Source organism: Lagopus leucura, unplaced genomic scaffold (genome assembly GCF_019238085.1).
Source record: "Lagopus leucura isolate 7727_CA_CO unplaced genomic scaffold, USGS_WTPT01 Super-Scaffold_774, whole genome shotgun sequence".
NCBI lineage: Eukaryota > Metazoa > Chordata > Aves > Galliformes > Phasianidae > Lagopus > Lagopus leucura.
Genome location: NW_024962258.1, coordinates 237,024 through 262,607, shown reverse-complemented (window position 1 = coordinate 262,607; position 25,584 = coordinate 237,024). Strand labels below are relative to the sequence as shown.

General features: G+C 42.5%; 1 protein-coding gene across 1 annotated transcript in view; it reads left to right on the top strand.

Annotated features, from left to right (window-relative positions):
• Positions 1-2,776: 2,776 nt before the first annotated feature.
• CAMK4 (calcium/calmodulin dependent protein kinase IV) overlaps positions 2,777-25,584 on the top strand; it is a 158,027-nt gene continuing 135,219 nt past the window's right edge. Inside the window, exon 1 of the mRNA XM_042864925.1 lies at positions 2,777-3,007. Coding sequence (XP_042720859.1) covers positions 2,892-3,007 — 116 coding nt within the window. The 5' untranslated portion in view covers positions 2,777-2,891. The remainder of the gene's footprint in view (positions 3,008-25,584) is intronic.

The window sequence follows — 25,584 nt, the reverse complement described above, 5'->3', positions numbered from 1 at the left end:
AGTGCTTATTACATATAACTATGTTTTCTATTTTGCATACGGACACTTTGTACCTTCAATAAGCAACACTTTCTGTATATGCCTATGGGACAAATCCTTTTTATTTTAATATCCTGAATATATATGCTGGTTGAAGGCAGTTTGTTGAAGAATACCGGCCTAAGATGGCAAGGCTAACATACTGCTCTTTCAATACATGTACACAACTTACGAACAAGCTGTTCAAAACTCTGGACAGAATTTGCTTGTTCTTATGTTTTCTTCCCAAGATCTAGCTGCTAGAATTGTATGAAAGATTAGAAGCAAAGTTTAAAAAGTTCTTGTCCTGTGTTTATTTTTGAAGGAAATTCTGTGAACTGTGAACTGCTTATATCCAGTATAGTAATGACTGTACAAAAGGGTAATATTATTTCACAAGGCAGAATCACAGCCAGAGGAGGGCAGAAAGATTACTGATCCCATATCCACCAACACACCAGATAAACATTCTGCTTTAAGATTAATTTGTAAGTGGTAGAATAGGGGTAGGAGGTTTGACAGTTTCTGTCTTTATTTTTGTGTTTATAAAAACTGCTTCCTTTGCAAAAATTGCACGCCTCCTGAACCTGCATTTTTCCTCTGAATTTGTAACCTAGGTTTGTTGTCAGGAAAACTATAGTATTTGTGTCTCCAAAATAAAATTTCACACACAGCATGCCATAAATACATAAATGAGTTTTCCTTAGCAGTTTAATCTTTTGTCCAGCAATGACAATGCAAATCAGTGCATTGTGAACAAATCTCTGACACAACCAGAGCACCTCATGTTTGAAATGCTGCCTTGGTTCTCTGGAGGCTGAAAGGGGCTTTCATGTGCTGGTCACACACAGTATGCAACCTGAAGACTTTAAGTGCATATGATTGTATTTACATATTGCTATATTATCTTTTTTTTTTTCTTCTTAAGCTTCTTTTTCTTCATTTCCAGGAAGGTTCAGGTGCATATTAAGAAACATTTCTTCTCAGACAGATTGGTGATGCACTGGTTTGGGCTACCCAGGGAGGTGGAGGAAATCCCTGAAAGTATTTGAGTAACATGCAGACGTGGTACTGAGTTACATAGTTTTGGACATGGTGGGTATGGGCTGATGATTGGACTTGGTGATCTTAAGAGGTCTTTTCCAACCATAATGATTCTGTGATTCTATGGAGTTTCTGGAGAACAAGGCCAGTCAGTCTTAAAGTACTTGGTTGTCAATATGGTGTGACCCAGCTCACTTTGAGACAGGATTTTAAGGGAAGTCAGTGCCTTTCACATGGTTTGGGTTGGAAGGGACCTTTACAGATGATCTAATTCTACCTACGTGGCCCAGTACATAAAAAGATCTGCTGCTGCTATGCCATTAACAAAGAAAGTCCCATAAGAAGCATATCTAGAACACCTGAGATATGAATCTGATAAAAAAAAAAATCCACTAAAACTGTTCAAAAAAATCCTCAACACATATGTACCCTATGGGTTACGGAATATGTTAGATATGTGACTGAACAAAAACAGTACAGAACACAGTTGCCTTATAGTGCGCTGATTGGCCATTCTGTGAGCGTATGGGGTTTTCACAAGCAGTGACCGTTCCTTTTCTCAGGAGATGTGTCAGAAAATGCCATAAGAAGAAAGAAGGAAATATCACCTAGCAACCAAAGCTCTATGAAGAAAAGTTCCATGCTGGCCAGGAGAGAGAGGGTCAGCAGAGAGCTAGGTGCAGGCACGATCAACAGTGAAATGCTGTGTACCCACTGCCAGCCCCAGCCTGGTCAGGCTCTGCATACTGTGGGTCTGAGGGGATTCTGGATCTCAAAGCACGGCTCAGGATTACTTTTTTTTCACTCTTCCCAAGATTAGTTTGGAAATGATGCAATCTCAAATCACGATGGGGATCTGTATTTTAATTTTAAAACAGCAATAAGTTAACTTGATGGGAAAGGGCATTACCTCTCTTTTGTCTTGTATTTCTATTTTTTATCCTTCCATTTGAAAAGGGCAGACTAACATGTTTTTCTACTATCTGACTGAACAAAGAAGAGCTTTTCTTCTTTATTATCTTTATTTATATACATGTAGCCCTTTGATGAATTAAGAAATTAAAATTGGAGATCATTTGCCCCCGAGTTAGGGAAGGAAGAAGAGGAATAGCAGGAGTCAGACTTGTTTGTAGGGGGAAAACAAGCCAGGTTGAGAAACACGGCTATACACCCAGCACTGAAAAGGACGCTATGCTCTACGTAGGGAATTCAGCGTTCAGAAGCAGGCGTGTGACGGGAGGACAGGACACGATGTCGGAGCTGCGGCGCGGCCTGCACATGGCCCGTGTGCACGGGGGCGGCGGTGAGTGCGTGGCACGGCAAGGCCGTGGAGCGGCTGGTGCGGTGCATGCGAGGAACGCACAGCTGCTGCTGCTGCTGGATCTCACCAGCATACCAACAGAAGCTGCCTTCGCACCGACACTCCTTGCTGGGATCGCTATACCCAGCGATATAATATGTTACATCTGCACGTATCGCATTAGCTGCAGATTTCATAACCTGCTCGGAGTGCCATTGCAGCACGGCAATTTCATCTCCTTACCCGCCTTCCAGCTCTGCGCCGGGAAGCCGCATTGCTCGCCTCCTGCCGGGCCGCGTCCCAGCGCCACCGCCCACCGCCCAGCCCCGGCCCCACGCCCACCACCGGCAGCAGCCGAGCTCCCGCCCTCGGCCCCGCGCCCCGCCCCGGGCCCGCCCCCCGAGCTGGGGGTGCCGTTGGGAAGCCGCTGCAGCCGCTGTTCTAGCAGCCCCGTCGCTTCCAGCTTACAGCCGGTGCGGAGCAGAGTGGGGGACTGCCCGGTGTCCGTCCCGGCCCGCTGAAAGTCACCATGCCCTCCACCTCTGCCTCGGGCTCGGCCGGCCGCCCCGCGCCCGACTACTGGATCGACGGCTCTAACAAGGACACCCTGACACACTACTTCGATCTGGAGTCCGAGCTGGGACGGTGAGGGGGGAGGCCCGGAGGGCGGCGGGTCCTGGGAGGGACCCCGCATCGCTGGGTCGGGAGCGGCGAAACTTTGGCGTGCGCGAAGCCGCGGGGAGGAGTGGCTGCGGGCGAAGGAACGCCGCCGCGGGTCGAGCTCCGAGAACGGGGGTGGGCGCTGGGAGGTGGCAGCCTGGCAGCCCCGGGGTGAGCCGCGGTGCGCGTTCTTGTTAGTCAGGTGCCGTGTAGCGGCGGGCTGCAGTGCCCTGTTGCGTCCCCTCCGTGGGAGGGTAAGGCGCCCCGAGGTGCTGCCTGTCCCTCCCTCTCTCCGTGCAGACCTGCAGTCCCTGTCCCACCCCTCAGAGCCCCTCAACCTGGGTGTCAGCTCACAGCCCACGAAGTGGCCGTGAGCAGGCCACCGTCAGCCGCGGACTGCAGTGAATCCTGCCCTGGTGCTCCTGCGTGGCGGCTTAAGGGTCCCAAGCCCTCAGTTTGAGGGCTTCCTTCTTTTTTTTTTTTTTTTTTTTTTTTTTTTTTCCCCCCCCCCCCCCCCCTTTTTTTTTTTTTTTTTCATTTTCTTTTAGATCGAAGCCCCATGTAAGATTCAGGTTTCCCCACCTCAAAATACGATTGTTGGTTTATGTTGAATTCACAGATAAATAACACTTTTTTTAAAAAATAGTGGAAAAGGAAAGCATTAAAGCATTAGAAAGAATCTTGCACCGGATGACTTAAGTCAGCAAATCAGTGAATAATAGCAATCATGAATTCTAACAACAATCATTATTAAAATCGCAGATGACAATGGGAAATTTGCAGGTGATACTGTGATTCCTTGGCACATTTCTTTTCTGAGAGGACAATGAAAAGTATTGCTATGAACACACCTGTATTTGCCTAATGTAGCTAAAAAGGGCAGGAGAAGCTGTAGGAACACAGTGAAACATTTTTCTTGGCTTGCTGGCTAAATCTCAAGCATTTGCTGCTACCTTTTTGCCACTATTGTGACTTGGATTTAAACAGGATTTTATACCCTTTCACAAGTTTGTACTATATCACACATCTGTGCAGGAAAGTGAAAATGGAGGAGGAAGTAGTCAAGTCGGTTTTGTTTCCAGAATGGACACAGTAGTGTGCATTGCTGAGCAACAGCAGTTGATAGCAACTCTATCACCTGAATAAGTGCTGCTCTGTGTGGTTTGCCTGGAGTCCTTTCAGCATACCTGCTAGAGATTGTGAGCTTAGGTTTTGGAGAATCCATAGTGGTGATATGACATGTGTTCGTCTTCTATCCTGAGAAGAGGATTAAAAATGTTGACTTCGAGGAAGTCAACTCCTTATACGCTGCAATATAATGGGGTTTTCTACCTTGCAAGGTATTGTCGAAGGAGACCAAAGCACTGCACGCTCCTCTCAAAAGGCAGAAAGATATTTATTGATATAACTAAGGTGGTAATTTGAGCAATTATAACAGCAACTTAACAAGATTCAAAATAGCTAAATAGCCTTTATTATTTCCTACATAGAGGGTAGGGGGGTGCATAATGAATCTAAGATCAAATCTTAGCAAAGCTAGTATAACTTAAAAACAGTAAATTGTTTGCCAAGGATCTGTTAGCAAGGCGTAACCATGTTCTGAATGCATCTCTGCACCTTGAGGAGCATCCCTGCTCAAGGGGAGATTCTGGTGTGCAGCCCGCTGCTTGCAAGAACACTTTTCAGGGGATTCTTTGCCTGCTTGCTATTTATAGAGTAAGATGACTGACTTGTAGTTATGCAACTTAGAATTGGTTCTGTTGAGCTAGGTTTCTGTTACTAGGTGTCTGAGTGCCAGTGGTGAAACTTTGATTGTTATTAGTCCCAAGGATAAGGCCCTTTGCACCTCATTGTATGCACTAGGCCTTGGACATAATGACCAGGCAAAGTGGGGGGCAAAGAGAGCACCATCATACAAGGTGACACAGTAGATGCTGAAACCGTAACAGGAGGTTTGAGTGAGAAGCATCCACACGCAACTAGGTGAGATATGTGAGCCACTAAATCTGCTGTACTGTTGGATAGAGGTAGGCAATGAGATCTGAAGTAAAAGCAGAATGCAAATGGGAAAATATAACCATCTGAAACAAAGATCATGGGGTACTGGTGGGACAGAGAATTCCAAGGAGAAATTGCACCTATGGTTTAGCAGAAAGATCTTGATCCTCAGGTCCCAGGGTGAACCTAAAAACCCGTGCTAGCCGTGAGGTTGTGGATATCCCCTCCCTGGAAGCATTCAAGGCCAGGCTGGATGGGGCTTTGAGCACCCTGGTCTAGAGGAAGGTGTCCCTGCCTGTAGCGGGAGGTTGGAAATTGATGATATTAAAGGTCTCTTCCAACCCAAAGCATTCTATGATTCTGTGATTCATATATGGTGAATGAAGGAGTGATGGAAAGAGATTGGGAATCTCAGCTGTAGATTCATAGGGTTCTGTAGCTCATCACAGACTCATAAGTAAAGGAGATAAAGAGTGATATTTGCTGATCATAAGTTATGAAGAGTTTTTAAAGACAACGCTGCCTGTGGAGAATCACAGGAAGACATTACTGGACTGATAGGATGTTTAAATGACAAATGAAATTTAGTTTAAATCAGTAAAAGCAGATGGAAATGGGAGAGAAACCATTAAGTTGGATGTAGAACAGTGTCTAGTTAGGCGTTGGATCTCGTATCCACTGGTTATTGTGGATGCTGTAAATTTATAAGAGGCAGCATGGCAAGTTTACTTTAGAGAAACCCATTGAAACTAATTAAATATAAAACTGCTAATTATTGAACTACAAGTTCTTCGGTGTTAAAACTATATTCTTTGACAACATTAATGTGAGTTTGCTCTATTCATGTTCGTCTTGAGGCATCTATGTTTGGTGACTGTTAGAGACAGTATTCTGAGGGAGACTATTATTCTGAACCAGGACACCTATTTTTACATCCTACTTAATGCTTGGCTACTTTATTATTAATAATTTTGGGTTCTAAGCTTGTACATTCCATAAAGACTAAAATATTTTGTTAGCCATTTATCTCATGCAGTATCATTTGGTACAGTGTTTCTGAAATTAGGAATGGTATAACAGTGCTATGTGAGGGAAGAAGTAATTCAGTAACAAATATTTCAATACTCAGAAATATTTCAAAGAATTTCTCTTTGTTGAAATTTTTATTAATATTTTACTTACTATGCACTTTCTTGCCTAATTGTGTCAAACTCCACTATCGTTTGATTTGAAACTGCCAAATGTTATTACTGCAGGTGTATTGCAGATGTATTAAATGGTCAACAGAGTTTGGAAGTATTTTCTACAAAATGCTTAGCGCTTTTAGTTTTGCAAACAAATGTAAAAAAAAATTAAAAAAAAAATAGAAATGTTACGGGAATTTTTCTTTGTGTAAGAAGGATACATAAAGTCATCCAAAACCACCTTCAGTTTTGTGATCCTTGCTGAAAACCTAAAGATGCTTGGTACTTGTAGTTTACCTTGAATTGATAGTGGTAGCTGAATCATGGGGCCTTGAGGAATTCTGAGAGCAGAGAATTTAAGTCCAAAGAGTGGATTAAATGCTTGACGACTGCTGTGGAAGTAATGCCTTCCATTTTACTGGGTAAAGAACTGTCTAGAGGGCTATGCCCAAGGGGTAGTAGTCCAGCTGGTGACCCGTTACAAGTGGTGTCCCTCAGGGCTCAGTACTGGGGCCCATCTTGTTTAATGATGACCTAGATGAAGGGATCGAGTGAACCCTCAGAAAGTTTGCAGATGACACCAAGGTGGGAGGTGGTATTGGTCTGCCTGAGGGTAGGGAGGCCCTTGAGAACGATCCAGCTGTATCACTGGGCTGAGGTGAATGGGATGAGGTTCAGCAAGGCCAAGTGCCAGGTCCAAGCAAATGTAGAGTCTTACACCTGAGGTGGAAGAATTGCATGCACCAGTACAGGCTGGGGGATGAGCTGCTGGAGAGGAGCTCTGCAGAGAGGGACCTAAGTGTCCTGGTGGATGACAGGTTGGCCATGAGCCAGCAGTGTGCCCTCTTGGCTAAGAGGGCCAATGGCATCCTGGGGTGCATTAAAAAGAGTGTGTCCAGCAGGTCGAGGGAGGTGATCCTCCCCCTCTACTCTGCCCTGGTAAGGCCTCATCTGGAGTACTGCGTGCAGTTCTGGGCTCCCCAGTACAGAAAAAACAGGAAACTCTTGGAAAGAGTCCAGCGGAGGGCCACAAAGATGGTGAAGGGCCTGGAGCATCTCTCCTACGAAGAAAGGCTGAGTGAACTGGGTCTGTTCAGCCTTGAGAAAAGACGACTGAGAGGGGATCTAATCCAGGTTTATAAATATCTGAAGTGTAGTGGCCATAGTGGTGAGGATGGACTCTTTTCAGTGGTGAGTGGAGACAGGACAAGGGGAAATGGCCGGAAACTGCAGCATAGGAAGTTCTGCACAAATGTGCGAAGGAACTTCTTTATTGTGAGGGTGACGGAGCACTGGAACAGGCTGCCCAGGGAGGTGGTGGAATCTCCTTCTCTGGAGATGTTCAAGACCTGCCTGGATGCCTACCTGTGCAACCTGGTGTAGGGAACCTGCTTTGGCAGGGGGGTTGGACTCGATGATCTCTGGAGGTCCCTTCCAACCCCTACAATTCTGTGATTCTGTCCTGCACTTTGGCCACAATAACCCCATGCAATGCTACAGGCTTGGGGCTGAGTGGCTGGATGACTGTGAAGAGGAAAGGAACCTGGGGATGTTGGTTGATGCTCGGCTGAATGTGAGCCAACAGTGTGCCCAGGTGGCCAAGAGGGCCAACGGCATCCTGGCCTGCATTAGAAATAGTGTGGCCAGCAGGAGCAGGGAGGTGATCATCCCCTGTACTCAGCACTGGTGAGGCTGCACCTCAAGTATTGTGTTCAGTTTTGGGCCCCTCACTACAAGAAAGACATTCACAGAATCACAGAATCACAGAATCACCCGGGTTGGAAGGGACCCCAAGGATCATGTAGTTCCAACCCCCCTGCCTAGCAGGGCCACCAAACATACACATTCAGATCAGGTTGCCCAGGACCCCGTCCAACCTGGCCTTAAACACGTCCAAGGACGGGGCATCCACAACCTCCCTGGGCAGCCCGTTCCAGGGCCTAACCACTCTCCTAGTAAAGAACTTCCCCCTAACATCCAACCTAAATCTTCCCTCCTTCAACTTAAAACCATTTCCCCTAGTTCTGCTGTTATCAGCCCTTTTGAAGAGTTTACTCCCCTCCTGGGTGTAGGTTCCCTTCAGGTATTGATAGGCTGCAATGAGGTCACCCCGCAGCCTTCTCTTCTCCAGGCTGAACAAGCCCAACTCCCTCAGCCTGTCCTCATAGGGGAGGTGCTCCAGCCCCCTGATCATCTTAGTTGCCCTCCTCTGGACCCTTTCCAAAATCTCAATGTCTTTCTTGTACTGAGGGCTCCACACCTGGACACAGGACTCCAGATGGGGCCTCACAAGAGCCGAGTAGAGAGGGACAATCACCTCCCTGTCCCTGCTGGCCACCCCTCTCCTGATGGAGCCCAGGATCCCATTTGCCTTTCGAGCTGCCAGAGCGCACTGCTGGCTCATATTCAGTCTCTCGTCCATCAGGACCCCCAGGTCCTTCTCTGCCGAGCTGCTCTCCAGGCCCACTCCTCCCAGCCTGTACAGGTGCCTGGGGTTCCTCCGGCCCAAATGCAAAACCTTGCACTTTGCCGTGTTGAACCTCATCAGGTTCACCCGAGCCCAGCCCTCCAGCCTGTCGAGGTCCCTCTGAATGGCATCCCTTCCTTCCACCGTATCAACCGCACCACTCAGCTTGGTGTCGTCAGCAAACTTGCTGAGGGTGCACTCAATTCCCTCATCGATGTCATTAATAAAGATGTTAAAGAGCACCGGTCCCAAGACAGACCCTTGGGGGACACCACTTGTTACCGGCCTCCACCTGGACATAGAGCCATTGACCACCACCCTCTGTCTGCGGCCTTTCAACCAATTGCTTATCCATCGGGTCGTCCACCCATCAAATCCACTTCCCTCCAATTTGGAGATGAGGATGTGGTGGGGGACCATGTCAAAGGCCTTGCTCAGGTCCAGGTAAATGACATCGGTCGCCTTCCCTTCGTCCACCAATGCCGTCACTCCATCATAGAAGGCCACAAGATTAGTTAGGCATGACCTTCCTTTGGTGAAGCCGTGCTGGCTGTCTCGGATCACATGCTCATTCTTTATGTGACCGAGCATGTTGTCCAGGAGGATCTGTTCCATGATCTTCCCAGGCACGGAGGTGAGACTCACCGGCCTGTAGTTCCCCGGGTCCTCCCTGCTCCCCTTCTTGTATATGGGAGTGACATGACCCTTCCTCCAGTCGTTCGGGACCTCACCTGACAGCCACGACTTCTCAAATATGATGGAGAGCGGCTCGGCAACCACCTCAGCCAGCTCCTTCAGGACCCTGGGATGCACGCCATCCGGCCCCATAGACTTGTATTCATTCAGTCTAAGGAGGCACTCTCGGACTTGCTCTGCCCTTACAGTGGGGAGGGATTTACCTCCTTGGTCCCCACATAGAGGTTTGGGGATGCAGGGTTCAGGGACGTGAAAAAGACTGGAATCCTGGCCACCAGTGAAGACCGAGGTGAAGAACTCATTCAGCACCTCAGCTTTCTCTTCATCTGTTGAAGCCAGTTCTCCTTTCAAATTTACCAAAGTAGGTACGCCCGTTTTGGCCTGTCTCTTCTGGGCAATGTACCTGTAGAAGGTTTTCTTATTGTTTTTCACGTCCCTTGAATTGAATTGTCCCTTGAACATTGAGGCCCTAGAGTGTGTCCAGAGAAGGGCAACGAAACTGGTGAAGGGTCTGGAGCACAGGTCTTATGAGGAGTGGCTGAGGGAGCTGGGCTTGTTCAGTCTGGAGAAGAGGAGGCTCAGGGGGGACCTCATTGCACTCTACAACTTCCTGAAGGGAGGCTGTGGGGATGGGTTTGGCCTCTTCTCCCAGGCAACAAACAGGACCTGAGGAAATGGCCACAAGTTGCACCAGGGGAGATTTAGATTAGACGTAAGGAAAATCTTTTTGTCTCAGAGAGTGGTCAGGCACTGGAATGGCTGCCAAGGGAGGTGGTGGAGTTGCCATCACCGGCAGCGTTCAAGAGGCATCTGGATGAGGAGCTGCAAGATATGGTTTAGTGCTTGTGGTAGCAATGGTAATAGGAGAATGGTTTGACTAGATGATCTTGTAGGTTCTTTCCAACGTTGTGATTCTATGATTCTACTGTGTTGGCCCACAACATCAGAGATGGTGTTGGTGATATGGCAGCACAGGTTGAACCTTCCCCCCCATAATTCCATTATGCTTTGTTGCCATGTGACAGATGGCAACAGAGGAGCAGTCTGACAAAATGGAATCTGACATGAAAATGTGTAGGATTTAAAGATGTGTCACTGAATTCCTCCATGTGGGAAAAATGGCTTCAGTTGATACTTTCTGAATTCTTATGGGGACTGAACAGTGGATGTGAGCACAGTGAGGCAGTGGGTGATTTCAGACAGAAAAGACAAGCCATATTCCAGACAGCCATGCATAGCTGTCATACTACAGAATGTAAAGAGTCTTGATCAGCTCATTCCTGGGAATCAGTGGGTTACAAACACGAAACTCTGTACGAAGCAGAATGTTGGCATTTGGAACAATGGTGGCAATGTTGGACATTGCAAACCACTGCACCATATGGGTCCCACAGATGCTCACAAAATAACAGAATGAACACAATATTTGTCAGGACCTACTGAACCAATATGAGGCTGAAGGTGATGGTCTCCTGGATCACATCATTACTAGTGACGAGATATGCATTTTCAACAAGAGCTTGACATCATAGCTGGTAGTGGTGACTATTGTTGAAAATTATAGCTGAGAATTTTTTCTATCAAATAGTGCTATTTTGCTCTTTGTACCTGTTGTGGCTTTCATGGAAATAGGTTGCTCTGAAAGTAATGCCTTCTACTTATGTTGAATTCTTTCTGCAGAATTACATATCTCACTCTGTCTGTCATATTCATGAATGCTGACATAACAGCATCTGCTTCTGTAATAGCAGTAGTAGGTGAAATAAGGCAACTCCCTTCAGTATCTATAATTTTATAGGAATGAGTTGCTTTTGTGTTTGATGCTTTGAGGTTCAAGGAGTTTTTTTGCTTTGAAAGTTTCCCATCCATTCCTCCATTAAAATAAACAAAGAGCAGCCCTACTGAAAAGGCTCGGTCAGCAGGAAGTTGAACATGAGCCAGCAGTGTGCCCTGGCTGCCCAAAGAACCAACTGTACCCTGGAATGCACCAGGCCCAGCACTGCCACCGGGAGAGGGAGGGGTTGTCAGCTGTGCTGTGCTGTGCGGCCTCACCTCCAGCACTGGGTGCAGGCTGGGTGTCATAACATAAGAAGGACAAAAACCATTGGAGAGTGCCCAGAGGAGGACTGCAAAGATGGGGGAGGGTCTGGGAAGCAAGGTTTTTAAGGAGTAGCTGAGAACTGTGGGTTTCTTCAGCCCAGAGCAGAGGAGCTGAGGGAAGGCCTCATGGCGGCTTCAGCCCCTCACAAGGGGAGTGGAGGGGCAGCACTGAGCTCTGCTCTGTGTGATAGTGACAGGGCCCGAGGGAACGATGTGGAGCTGTGTCAGGGAAAGATTCTTCACTAGAGTGCGGTGGTGGGCACAGCCCCACGTGCCAGAGTCCAAGAAATGTTTGGATAATGCTCACAGACATGGCTTGATTTTTGGGTGATACCGTGTGGAATCGAGTTGTACTTGGTGATTCTTGTGGGTCCCTACTAACTGATGTGTTCTGTGATTTTATTTAAAAAAAAAAAAAAAAAAGTGGGATGTTTTTCTGACTACTGAAATAGTCATTTATTATACAGGCTGTTAACTGGGTTTACTCTGAAAAATACTTGTTTTTCATTGGGGTAGTTTACTCCTTCAGCAGTACTTCTGCTAAGTGATTTGCAGCTTTCAGTACTGGATTTGATTGTTTTCTGGGAGATGTGTGCTGTTGACAGTATGTAGTGCTAGCTGTCCAAATCTGTGGAGGTTGCTTTGTTGTACTGGGGTGAGAATTCCTCTTGCAGAAATATAATTGAGCAAAAACTGCAAGTATAGATTTGCTTGTCCCTGTTCCATTAGTTGCAACTTACTTCTTACCCTGTCAGCTCTCATCTGCAGAAAAGTAGCAAGAGGTTCTGTGAAGGCAGCTGGTCAGTAAATAGGGGAGGCTGTTGAAGATGGGATTTTGAGGCTTCCCTTAATGATGCTGTGTTATACTGGAGCCCTGGTTGAAGGAGAAGGAATAAGAGAAGACATGATATCCTTGTGTGGCCAAGGCATTCACAAGGTAGGCGGTCATTGAGAATTGTCTTTTTCACACATTGCACTGGCATCATAGGTCTAGTTAAAGACTTCAGTGTTCTTTTCTGCTTTTCTCATCATCCTCCTTGAAAAATGTCTTTAATGTATGAGATTAGGTTCTTTCACGGTGAACATGCGCTTTACTCTTTCTGTTGAAGTTATTCTCTTGTGGAGAAGACAGTTCAGTATTAAGTTGGCCATAAAGATATATATATATAAATATAAATATATAAATATATATATATGTATATATAAAGCTTATATATACATATATATATATTTATATATATATAAAGTTGGCCATAATGTTCTATTAGAGAGATTTCTGTTAAGATACGTCTCTAAGAGGTGGGAGAAGTCAGTCCCTCTTAAAATACATGTTTACCTGCAGAGTCATAAATATAAGTTGACACAAAGCACCGAATGTGCTGTGTAGAAGCTCTGTACCTTCTCAGCTCAGTGTTCTTGGTGAAATGCCTAGCTTGGGTAGCAGGAACCAGAGCTTGACCATGTGATTGTCCAGGTTTCAACAACTGAAACTTTTATAAGCTCAGGGGAGGATATTTTCTTCATTGTATCTTAATCAGTTCAACTGTTCGATCAATTCAGAACAACAACAAAAACAAAAAATGAATTGAGGAGGTAAGAGAAGAGTTTCCTGTACTATTCTGTAAATAAAAGCAATTTGAGAATAGACATGCCATTTCACCTGAGGGCTCTAATCAGGAGAAAAATGGACAGGTATTTTGGAGAAAAAAGTCTAGCTTTTTGAACCATTCCATGAAAGTTTTCTGTTAATCTGTTGTCAAAATGCCTGCTTTAGTGTTATTTATTTACGTATCTAAAAAGTAACTCTATCTGAATGATAGAGACTATTGCTTAAATCTTCTACAGTTGGAATCTGTGGCAAAACTGTTATTCTCTTGCAGCTAGGAATTTTGTGTTGAACTACAAACTCTGCATCTGCTTCACAGAAGCTTAAAAAACAAATGAGGAAGTATTCTTTTTCTGTGATGGCTTATGTGTATATTTGAACCCTGTTAATACTGTGATTGAGGCACTGCTTCCATCATCGTATGATGGAAGATAGACAATCAAAAAACCTTGTGTGGGTGAAATGTTTAGCTGTAGGTGCTTGTGGCTAGTCACATCAGAAAGACTAAATACTGCCATAGCCCACTGCCTTTCAGGAATTGATTACTTCCTGGCTGACTGTGTGAACAAAGTTGTCTATAATGTTTTATTGAAGTCCTAACTGCATTATATTAAAAATACTATAATTGAAGTTATCTTTTAAATATGAACCAAAATGGACTATTAATGAGGGCATGTATTGTTTTCATTCACAGGCGCGCTGAGATTTTATTTGTAATATTTTATAGCACTGTTCTTTTTTAAAGGGTAATTTGTGGGTGCATCTACATTGAAGTTTTAATTTGGATCATGAGTGAAGCACTGGAAACAAATGCCTGAGTTATTCCCTCCCACTGTGCTTCTGTCTGCATGAGGGGACATCCTTGGCAGTACAGAGTAAACTGAATGTAACTGAACCAGACGATATAGTTCAAGAGCATATAAACCATTCAGACCTCTTGTAATGTTCAGTTCACAGGACCAGATTGGATCTTGTCTGCAGCAGAAGCTGTGGGAAGTTTCTTTGTTTATATTAATGCGTTGACACCATGCTCCACTGTTACGCTCCATTGCAGTGTGCTGCTAAATAGTGCCATGGTGATACTGTGATTGAGCCTAACTGTAGTTACTCTGCAGCATGATAATAGGGTGCTTATGATACCACATGTTCAACGTAATGCTCATGTCAGTGTCTTTCTGCTCGAATTTTAATTAACTTATAAGCCAAGGAGAATATATATTATGGAAATGAGAATTTAGTGCATAAAGTGGGCAGTGAAAGAGTAGTTAGACCATAGAGAGTATTACATTATCTCTGTATGCTTATTAGTCTGTACACCGAGTGCATTGTTCTTCCAATAAATTGAACTGTTGATGTGTTTCTAAAAAATGACTACTGGAGCAGCGTGGAATAGTTTGAACAAGTAGATCATCATTCTGTATAGCTTTCACAGCTTTCGTGTATTTAAAGAGCTATTAATAATGAAAAATACTATATCACAGAACTGTTACTTCTTTATTTTGAAGCTATTTATTCTTTTAGTCCCTGCATTGTTTTTTGTTGTTGTTGTTTGTTTGTTTGTTTTTGTCAGTGATTTTGGTTATCTTCTTTTTAATTAAAAAAAAAATTGCATTTTTAATCGAGAAAATGAGTAGCTCTTGAGGTAAGTGCTCTGAAGAATACCAAACCATTTTTTTACACGTACAAATGGCATTGTTTGTGTTAACAAAGAATATGTCATTTGAAAAAGCATTACAGTCCCTGGCCTTGTCACTTGTTATTAGTAACTGTCCAAGTAACTGAGCTGGCTTTATAGTAGTAGTGACAAATGGCTTTTCTGTGGTAGTATGCTAGCCAAAAGGCTGGCCTAGCTCTGAGAAATGTTCTGTCAGGATTTAAGTACAAAGATTTGAATACTTATTTCATGTACATATGTACAGTAACTATGAATCCAGGGTAGGAGTTCTCTTTGCATAAAAAGAAAACAAATGTAATATTCTGTGCTTTCACAGTGAAGCAGAATTTAGATTGACAAACTTGCATGTTTGCTATTACCTGCTCCCCCTCTTCTTCACAATAGGCAGACCTTGATTGTCTGAATAGTCATTAATTTCACAAGGGATAATCTTTTTACAGTGAGATGATGCTTTTTTGAGAAGCAGTAGGCGAACGTGCTGTGTGTTTTCAAATAGTGATGCTGATTTTTGGTCTTTTGTTTGTATAATGTCTTTACAACTTTTGTTATTTATGTTTTTTCCCTTTCTGCTCCACTTGAAAAAATAGATTGGAATGACAGTCATTGATACCTTGGAAGTACTTTTCCATTTGTTGTTAGTTATGCTTTATTTGCCCTTACTTGCATTGCTGTTGTCTTCGGTGAATCACCAGAAAATAGGTTTTAAATTACTGCTTCCTGTTCTCAAAAACTGAACTTATTCCTAAGTTACTTTACATCTTTGTTTTTGGTGTCTGAGCCAGCAGCTCTGTGATATGTCAGATAGCTAGTCATAAAGAACTGAATTCAGGAATTTTTATGTTCTAGAAGCATGTTGTTTTCTTGTTTTTGTCTTACTTTTTCTATCTTAGTGTTACAGAAGATCTTCAGAAAGAAAAGTGCACAGAATGTGTTTTCCCAGCCTACCTGTGTTTTTAAACTCGTGAAAATTCTACCTAACAAGGCAAAAGAACTGCACATCTTCCTTTCTCCTCTCCAAGGCCCTAGATCATTAGCTGTTACTCTTAGCCAGCTGTTTCTAACCTGCAAAATAAAACTTACATTTTGTTATAATTAGATTTAGCAGGGAAGGTTCAGGTCAGAATGATCTATTTGGCAGCATAGCTTGCAGCAGCTCAGGTGTACTGGAACTGCTGGGGATTATGTGTCTTTAGGGCGGTATGACATTTCCCTTGAGGCTACTGGGCAGTGAGAGTTTGTTGTTACTGTGTATATAAGGTGTGTTTTTTAGGATCTGTCAGCATGGTGCCATAGAAAGGATCACAGGGAATGAAATATCCTGGAACATTTTTCAGTGTTGCATGCTTGAGAAACATATGCACTGCGTGTGCTCAATTTATTAGACTATACGTTGTTTAAAACAGAAAGATGAAGTAGTGTTGATAAGACTGTATACCAATATATGTTGCAAATGTACCTTTTTGTTATCCAATTGTAGGGGAACTGTTAGGCCATGGCTCAAACTGCTGATTGAGCACCTGACGAATGGGTGTGGCTGACCCAGGTGCACAGGCAAATGTTTGCACATGTGCTCTCCATGCCACCAGCAGGGGCAGACATAGGGTGGAGCCATCTTGGGCACATGTTTAGGGCCAGCCACTAAAGGGAGGGTGTCTCTTGAACCGAGGCTGCTACCTGCAAATGAGCATTGCACAGCTAGAAATCCCCTTCACCAGTTGGGTGAATCCCGTTCTTCTTTCTGTATATAACCATTGGCCTACTTGCAAATACTTTGCCTGTTATTGCCAAGAACCTATCAGAAGCCATTTTGCTTCCTTATAAGTAGAAAAAGAATGAAAGCAAAAATTGTGTGGTTAACTGTCATTGATTACTGCCACTAACACAGTGACTGTCAGAAGCTATCAATATTTGCACCTGTTGATCTGAGAACAGATTCGTAAAGATTGCTTTCCTTGTAAAATAATTATAAAGATGTGAGACTGTACAACAGTGACCTTGGATGAGACTGTTCAGTCTGTAGCAAGCAAAACCTGTGTTCTTGAATTTGATCTGCAGGGGATAACCAGAGAGAAATTACTTGGCATGAACTACCATACTCCATGGTCAGAATTGCACATGAATTGCAACATGACTGAAGTTATCATCTGAAAAACTTAGTTGTCTTTTTCACATATGCAGCTATTCCTGTTAGAATTCAAGAACCATAACATGTAAATCAAAAGATGAGTAATAAGAACCAATCTATCTAATTATCTTTACCGTTTATTAAGGCTACTCTCTATTTATCATCATCCATCTGTTTACGTTGGCTTTTGGGATGGATAAAGCAGTGACAAAACAAGCGCAAGATTCCTCAAAGACATCAACAGCCGAATCTAAACCTTTGAACAAATGCATAGTCTCTGCTTAGATGCATAGCTCATGGTGAGTATCCATATGCCGTGGATAAGATGCCAGAAATGCAGCTTGACCTCAGAACTGATGTCATCTCCTCAGCTATGCAAACAAAAGCAAAAAGCCTGCAAACAAAACCACTGACACTAGTAGGTATCAAATGCAGGTAACTAAGTTGATGGTAGCTCAGAATAAAATCCAGGATTTTTCATTTTAATCTAAATAGCGTTCAGTAGCTTTGAAGGGAAATAAAAAAGCATATGAGATGTTAATAAATACCATTGAATAAGAAGTCTGGCATTATTTTAATGTACTTTTGAAATAATATTCTTAATTATTTGTCTGAATAATCCAGTTAACAGAAGCATGCTGCCAGTACAAAAGACAGCTATGCTATGGGATTTTCTTTTGTGCTTGACAGTAAAAATAAAAACAAATAAATACTGTCCTGAAAAGTGTGGTTTTTCATGCCCCTTCTGTGGAAGACTAATCATAAATTGCACAATTTTCAGATGATAATGAGTCCTCCTACCTGCTTATACTCTTTGGAAACTAAATTTGAATTTTATTCAAACAAAAGAAAGCATGAATTTCAGATTTATTAAATGTGCAAAATAGTGTTTGCTATTTGATTTATTAGGTGTCCTGCACCAGTCTAATATTTTGGACCAATGAGTATTTTAAGAACATACTTTGGCCAAAAATTTATTTCAATTCCTTTGACATAAAATGGTGGTTTTTTTTTTTTTTTTTGTTTATTTGTTTGTTTGTTTGTTTGTTTTTTTAAATAGAGGTGTTTTACAGTATAGTTTTGCAGGGAAAATGGATCACTTAATAGGTCTTATGATTCCTCAAGTTAAAGTCTATCATGAATGAATATTGATTTAATATATATTTTTTAATGCTATTCACTTGTTTTCTAGATCAAATATCTGAGTTGTGCTATGGCTTATGAATACAGTACCTTACAGTTTTTTGTTTTCCTGGTGGGAGATGTTTGCTTGTCAGTTTTCCGTACCATCTTTGCCATAATCTTAATTTAGAGACATGCAAGATAGGTGTGCATGGATGTTTTTACCTTCTAGCTTTGCTGCATTCGTCTCGCCCAGTTCTTTTGGCTGTGTGGACAGCAAGCAATCTATCTGTCTAAATTCCCTTCAAGCCTTCATGCGTTTCTGGCTGATCAGCTTACTAAAATTAAAATGAAAAGGGTTGAAAAGTTGATTTTTGTAACACTTTTCAGAAGCACAGAATACTGTGAGTGGGAAGGGGCCCACGAGGATCATGGAGTCTAACTGCAGGCTCTATATGGGACCACTTAAAATTCAAACCGTGTATCTGTTAGCATTATCCAAAGTTTTTCTTGGACTTGGACACTTGGGGCCATGCCCACTGTCCTGTGCAGCCCATCCCATGCCCACCGCCCTGTGCTGCAGACCTGACCCCCAGCTGCCCTCCCCTGGCGCAGCTCCATGCCGTTCCCTCGGGCCCTGTCGCTGTCACACAGAGCGGAGCTCAGCGCTGCCCCTCCGCTCCCTGTGAGGATCTGCAGCCGCCATCAGGCCTCTCCTCAGCGTCTGCTCGGGCTGAACAAACCAGAGGACCTGCCCCTGGTCTTCCCATTCAGACCCTTCCCCATCTTTATAGCTCTCCTTTGAATGTTCTCGAATCATTTCCTGCCCTTCTTATAGTTTGATCCCCTATGCTGCACACAGTACTCAAGGTGAAACACTTCTATGGTGATGACCATTTAGAAAATATATTTTTTCAGTGACTTCAGGTTTTGGGTGTCCGGATGAAAAAAGATGACAAACAGTCTTGTTCCCCCCATTCTGATTTGTTCTTTGCAACCAGACATGAAATGCAGGTGTTGCAAGTGTTTAGGGAGTGCAGAGTTTACTCACTATGTTTTGGTCTTCTTTACTTAGTGGGAAATTGATTTAAATTAGAAGACAAAGCTGAGGCTAGTCTTAAATAAAGTAAAGATAAAGTATTCTTGTAACACTAAATAGCTGCTACTTCTGGAGCAGTACATTTGATGCTAGAAAACCAGTGATGTATTGATTTTGTTTCCTGCAGGAAGAGGAGAAATTGATAAGTTTAAATCAAGGTTATCTTAAATACAACAAGAACAGAATTTGAACTTGTCGATAAAATTAAGTCTGTGTATGAGTAGGATCACTGATCAATTGCCAAATTGGGTCAATATGTAGTGGAAAATTTTCGTTGAAAGAGGTACCCTGAAATTCACTGGCATGTTTTTCAATCTCACTCTCATGGAGATTAAACCCATCTCCATCATAATAAATATGCAGGTAAATTATTTTTTTAATTTAAATTCACATCCATTTCCATGCATAATTCATATCTTAGGTGCTAAAAAGAAGGAGGAACATGAATAAAACTGAGTGAAAAACATATTTATTATTATAAGAACTTGCTCATAGAGTTTATTTGATTGGCAGTAGCAGTGAAAGAATACCCTTCTATTTCTAGAGAATCATCCACTTCAAATGACAAAACAACCTGAGTCTCCTCCTCTGCCTTCTTTTCTTCAGCAGAACAGTGATTTTTTTGACCATTTGAATCTTTGGCTGATCTAGATAAAGCAATAGCCCAAGTTACCTTAAAGTCATTTCAGCTGGCTTCATCTATTTTTATTATTCTTGCAACATTTGTGTATTAAAAAGGAAAGAAATCAGGACCACCTCACAGTCTATTTCTACATGACTTGAAATAAGATGAAACATATTTTATGATGGAAATAATCATATTAGAATTGAATTTGCAGATGACCATATAATTTAAAGCCAATGAAACTTATTTTTAAAATAGAGTTTTTCTATTGTCAGTCTATATTTTGTGAACTGGTTATGTTTGTCAATGAATACAATTAATGTTTACCATATAGCCTGTTAAAATAATTTGACATAGTGCTGCTTATAAACCATGCCTTCTAACTGTGCTGAATACATAATGAGACCATTTTATTGTGTTCTTTGCTACTCACAACCCACGTGAATTTGCAAACAGAACAATAGTGAGCAGAAGGGTGATATACACAATGGCATATAGCTGCTGGAAGACCACATTTTATGCTGGAGGGTCATACCTATTACAGCTTGTTTTATCTAAGTATTCAAATGCTTATAAGAGTGAACAGGCAGAACTGAGAAACTACAGGTTTTCCATACCACAATGAATTTCAGTATATTAGCAGTTGTTTTTATTTTCAGTTACTTTATCTTATTTTAAAACATCAGTAGGGTAGGAATAATGTGCTGTTTCACAGCATAGAACTTTTCAACAATTTTGAGTGAAATTTATGAACATTTTCCCATTTTTGCATTCAGTGGTTATTAATGATACGCAATCAAATCCTCCAGATTTAGGATCAGTTGTACAGTAGTGTCATATGAGAGTATTAATACAGGTGTTTGTTTTTCCTGCTTTCATCTTGTATTTGGTCTTTGCACTGGATTGTGTGTGTTATACCAAAAATGCAGCAGCATTCTTCGTGCTTTTATCTCTATATCTGTCTGTGACTGGGGGACAGTGGTCCCACAAGCCCACTGGCTGTAAAAGGAGAAGGAAATGGAAAGGAAAGGAAATTGAAGGGAAGGGAAAGGAAGTTCCAAAAACTGAAGTTCCAAAAATTGAAGTTCCAAAAACTGAAGTTCTTAGTCTGATCTGCCAGGGAGCAAAGAGATTGTCTCGTGACTTCCAGTCAGTTCTATTTTTCACTCTCCCTGGAAGATGGAAATGAAAAAGTGGAGTCTGCTGGGAATTGTGGTTTATTCTTCTCTGAGACTGTAGCTGCAGCATTAACTCTTTGACTCCCAGTGCACTGTATAATCTTATGACGTGAAATATCAATAAGGAACAACAAAACCATGACACATTCATACAATATGACCTCCTGTTGGAACAGGAGGGATGTTGCAGAAGCTGCATTTCTCTACTGACTACAGTCATAAAATTCTCATACTTTTTTAATAAGAACAATAAACATTGGTGAACTGGATAACATCAAATTTGCCCTTCTCACAGCTGTTGTCGTGGTTGTTTATAGTCATCTAGTTGTTTGCTGCCCAAACTTTGGGTGTTCCATTTTCATTTCCTGTTTGTGGCTGACAAAACTTCTGTCTTACAGCAAAATTCCTGTTATTTGTCTGCAGTGTCTGAACTTGCATTTAACACTGTAAATCTTTTCCCCATTCCTTTTGCTACCAATCCCCAGGTAGTATAGTTCTTCCTTTCTTACAACATAGCCTTCCCTTGCATTGTCAGTGCCTCCCACCTTCATCATCAAGTTGAGCTTAGTGTACTTCTAAGTTTCAGCCAAAATTGCTAATGAAATTACTAAGTGGATTATCTAGCAAACCAAAATAATATTGTTCAAATGTATATGTTGGAACAAAATGACACTGAAGTAATGAAGAGCTGACAAGATTTTGTGGAATGCTAGATTGCATAGGCAAATTTTCTTGCAAGGAAGAGAAATCCCAACCAGCATAAAACTGTTATAAAAATGTTCCCCATTATTTCAACTAAACTGCAATAGTGCAATGATCAGAATTCTTACTATATTTCCCATACCAATGTTGAACCTGTTTCACTTTATTTTAGTAACTCCTCGTTCCTTTTAGTTAGGAGAGTCTTGGACTATTTTCACCTTTCCCTAAGCACCTAACAGTTTCATTTAGAAGACAGTCTCAGTCTACTTTATGCAGAGAGGAAGAAATATTGTCCACTGTATTTCATTGGTGCACTTTCAGAAGCTGAGAAATTGGTCATTCTGCACCTATCTTCCTGAACTAAGTGCAAGTAGGATATAATCCATATGCTAGTCAGAAAGTTTGATAAAATCGTGATGTTTCAGAGAAATAAGTGATTAAATTTCATTACTTGGATAGATTTCCCATTTTCCTCTTCCCATTTTAGGAATGTAGATCAAATTCATCATTCCTGAATGTAGAAGGACTCAGATTCAGTAACTCTGTCAAACAAAAATGAAAAATAGTGTGTTTTTAAATGGCACTTGAAACTTACTTATTTGAGATCCTGATTTGTCCTTGATTTTCATCCAGCATAATAATCACAGATGTAAAAACTGAGTGTGATGGCAACAGTGATATAAAATGCTACCCTTCATATGTATTATGAAAAATCTGGTTTAAACTTATCAGTAAACTTTATCATTTGTAAACGTACTGTGGAGGAGTTGGGCTGGGAGCAGATGGTGCTGGGGAAAGGTGATGAAAGTTCTCCAGCAGAGAATCACACCTGTGAGGTAGAATATTTCACTTAAATTAAAGGACTGTTCCTGCAGGGAGAGGGGAAGGGAAGTAACTTGACTGTGGTTACAATAACAAATGTAATCTAGGAGAAAATGTCTAGCTATCTGCAGTTCTGTAACAGCCTTTTCAATACAGATAGATGACACAGGAAGTGTGTGCAAAATTTGTAGATATGATATAATCATTCTCTGGAGGAGGCTTTATGACATAGCTGTCCGTGATACCAGGGATCATTTTGATGTTTTGGCGTCCTTTTGTTGATGAATACGAAAGTTCAGTATTGATCTCTTGACATCAATAAGGGATCAGCCAAGTTCTCCTGGTCACGTTCTTACCTCAAATTGAAATCAGAATCTCTTTGGTAGCTGATGTTGTGCTCCTCTACATTGTTAATGTCTGACTAATGGAAAATGTATACAAATTGAGGCCGTTGCTTTCAGAGATGAGTATGTAGCACACTGTATATGCTTTTGTGGTATTTAAGGAAAGCTTACATTTGGCTTTCTATAAAAAGTAACTTGAGTGATAGGATGGATAAGCTTTTTCCGCTTCATGCTAATATTTCTGGAAACATCTTATCTAGAAACAGTGAGCTTTATTTTCAGAGTAATTTCAAAATCTCGAAGTCTCACCTAGAAATCCCATCTTCTGTAGATTGAGTAGTGTGTGGATATATGTAGGCTACTCTGAAAGTAATGATTCCATGGAAACTATGACAGATACAAATAGCACACAAACACTGTCAGACAGAGCAAAATCTCAGCTACACCATTTTTTTTCAACATAGTTACTACTATTAGTTCTGTATTTTCACTGGTGATGAAGAGTCTGTGTGGTATGCTGTAAAAATCTGAACCAGTGGAGGTGACCCAGTCTTACCATTGCCACTGTTGAAACAAACCAACTGCTCTTCACTGTGCTTAAATCCACTGTTTGGACTCCATAAATGTTCAGCAGGTGTCAAAGAATGTCAATAAATGCATTTTTTTTTTTCTGCATTTCAGTAATGTGCCTTTGCTTCATGTGCACTTCCACGTCAGGCACTGTTTTGTCAGGATGCCCCTCTGCTGCCATCTGTCACACAGCCACAAAATATAAGGGAACAGTGGTGAGAAGGCTCAGCCTCTACTGCCGCACCACCAATGTCTGGTTCTGACATTGTGGGCCAACATACTAAAATAGAAGACAATACTTTTAGAGCAAACCTCATATATTTCTCATATAAGTGTAAAATGATCTGGTAGTTCTAGATTTGATGAACTTTAACAGTGTAACAACAGCTGCACTGGATTGAATTGGAGGTGAGTCAAGGTCAATAGCCTGCTTGCGGCTGTAGCAAGAAACAACATATAAAGTTATATAAAAAAGGGCAAGCATGTAAGAATATTAGTCCAGTATTATACTGATATATACCCATAAATCCTCTGATCCTGTGCCTAAAGCTTGGAATGACTTGGCCAACATGAAGTAAGTGCATAGTCCTCCAGTTCTCCAGGTGTCTTTCAGAAGCCTTCTTAAGAATGTTTGTCACATTTGTTTCTTTCATAGGTAAGAGGGCTAAGATGCTAAGTTGTTGTATAAGATGTTGCAGAACTCTTTTTGAGCTTCTTCATTCGTGAGTTTCAGTTAAAGTGCTGAGTGAGTCCCAGCTGGTGCTGATGACATACAGTTGTTCATTTTATCTGTTGATTTCATGACCTGTTCTGTTTCTTTTCTCTGTCTTCAGTTTGAAGAATCTTTGGTTTGAAAAATATTTGCCATTTATCTTCTGTTCTATTATAGGTAAAACTTCACTTTGTCCCCATCAGCTCTATCACAGTTCCTTTCTTAAAGAATTAAAATTTTAAAATCACAGTGCATCTGCTTTTCACAGAATCACAGAATGGCCAGAGTTGGAAGAGACATCAAGGATCATGAATCTCCAGCCTCCTTGCCACATGCAGGGCCACCAACCTCCACATTTAATACTAAACCAGGCTGCCCAGGCCCCACGCAACCTGGCCTTGAACACCTTCAGGGACAGGGCATCCACAACCTCTCTGGAAAGCCTGTTCCAGTACCTCATCACTCTCTCTGTAAAGAACTTCCCCTTACATTCGACTCAAATCTTCCCTCCCTCAACTTAAAACCATTTTCCCCCTGTCCAGCAGGTATCTACCCTTTCAAAGAGTTGATTCCCCTCCTGTTTGTAGGCTCCCGTTAGGTACTGGAAGGCTGCACTGAGGTCACCCCGCAGCCTTTTCTCCAGACTGAACAAGCCCAGCTCCCTCAGCCTGTCTTCGTAGGGGAGGTGCTCCAGTCCCCTGATCATCTTTGTGGCTCTCCTCTGGATCCTGTCCAACAGTTCTCTGTCTTTCTTGTACTGGGGGCTTCAGACCTGGACACAGTACTCCAGATGGGGCCTCACGAGAGCAGAGTAGAGGAGGATGATCACCTCCCTGTCCCTGCTGGCCACCCCTCTTCTGATGGAGCCCAGGATACCATTTGCTTTCTGAGCTGCAAGAGCACATTGCTGGCTCACATTAAGCTTTTCATCTATCAAGACTCCCAGGTCCTTCTCTGCAGGGCTGCTCTCAAGGACTGCTCCTTCCAGTCTGTATGGATGCCTGGGATTCCTCCTGCCCAAGTGTAAAACCTTGCACTTTGCCGTGTTGAGCCTCATCAGGTTCACCCGGTCCCAGCTTTCTAGCCTTGAGGTCCCTCTGAATGGCATCCCTTCCTTCTACTGTGTCAGCTGCACCACTCAGCTTGGTGTCATCAGCAAACTTGCTGAGGGTGCAGTCTATTCCGTCATTGATAAAGATGTTAAAGAGCACCGGTCCCAAGACAGACCCCTGGGGGGCGCTGCTCGTTACCAGCCTCCACCTGGACATAGAGCCATTGATCACCACCCTCTGTCTGCGGCCTTTCGACCAGTTTCTTATCCATCGAGTGTCCACCCATCAAATCCACATCCCTTCAATTTGGAGATAAGGATGTGGTGGATGACCATGTCAAAGGCCTTGCTCAAGTCCAGCTAAATGACATCGGTTGCCTTTCCCTTGTCCACTGATGCTGTCACTCCATCATAGAAGACCACCAGATTGGTTAAGCATGACCTTCTGGTGAAGTCGTGCTGGCTGTCTCAGATCACATGCTCATT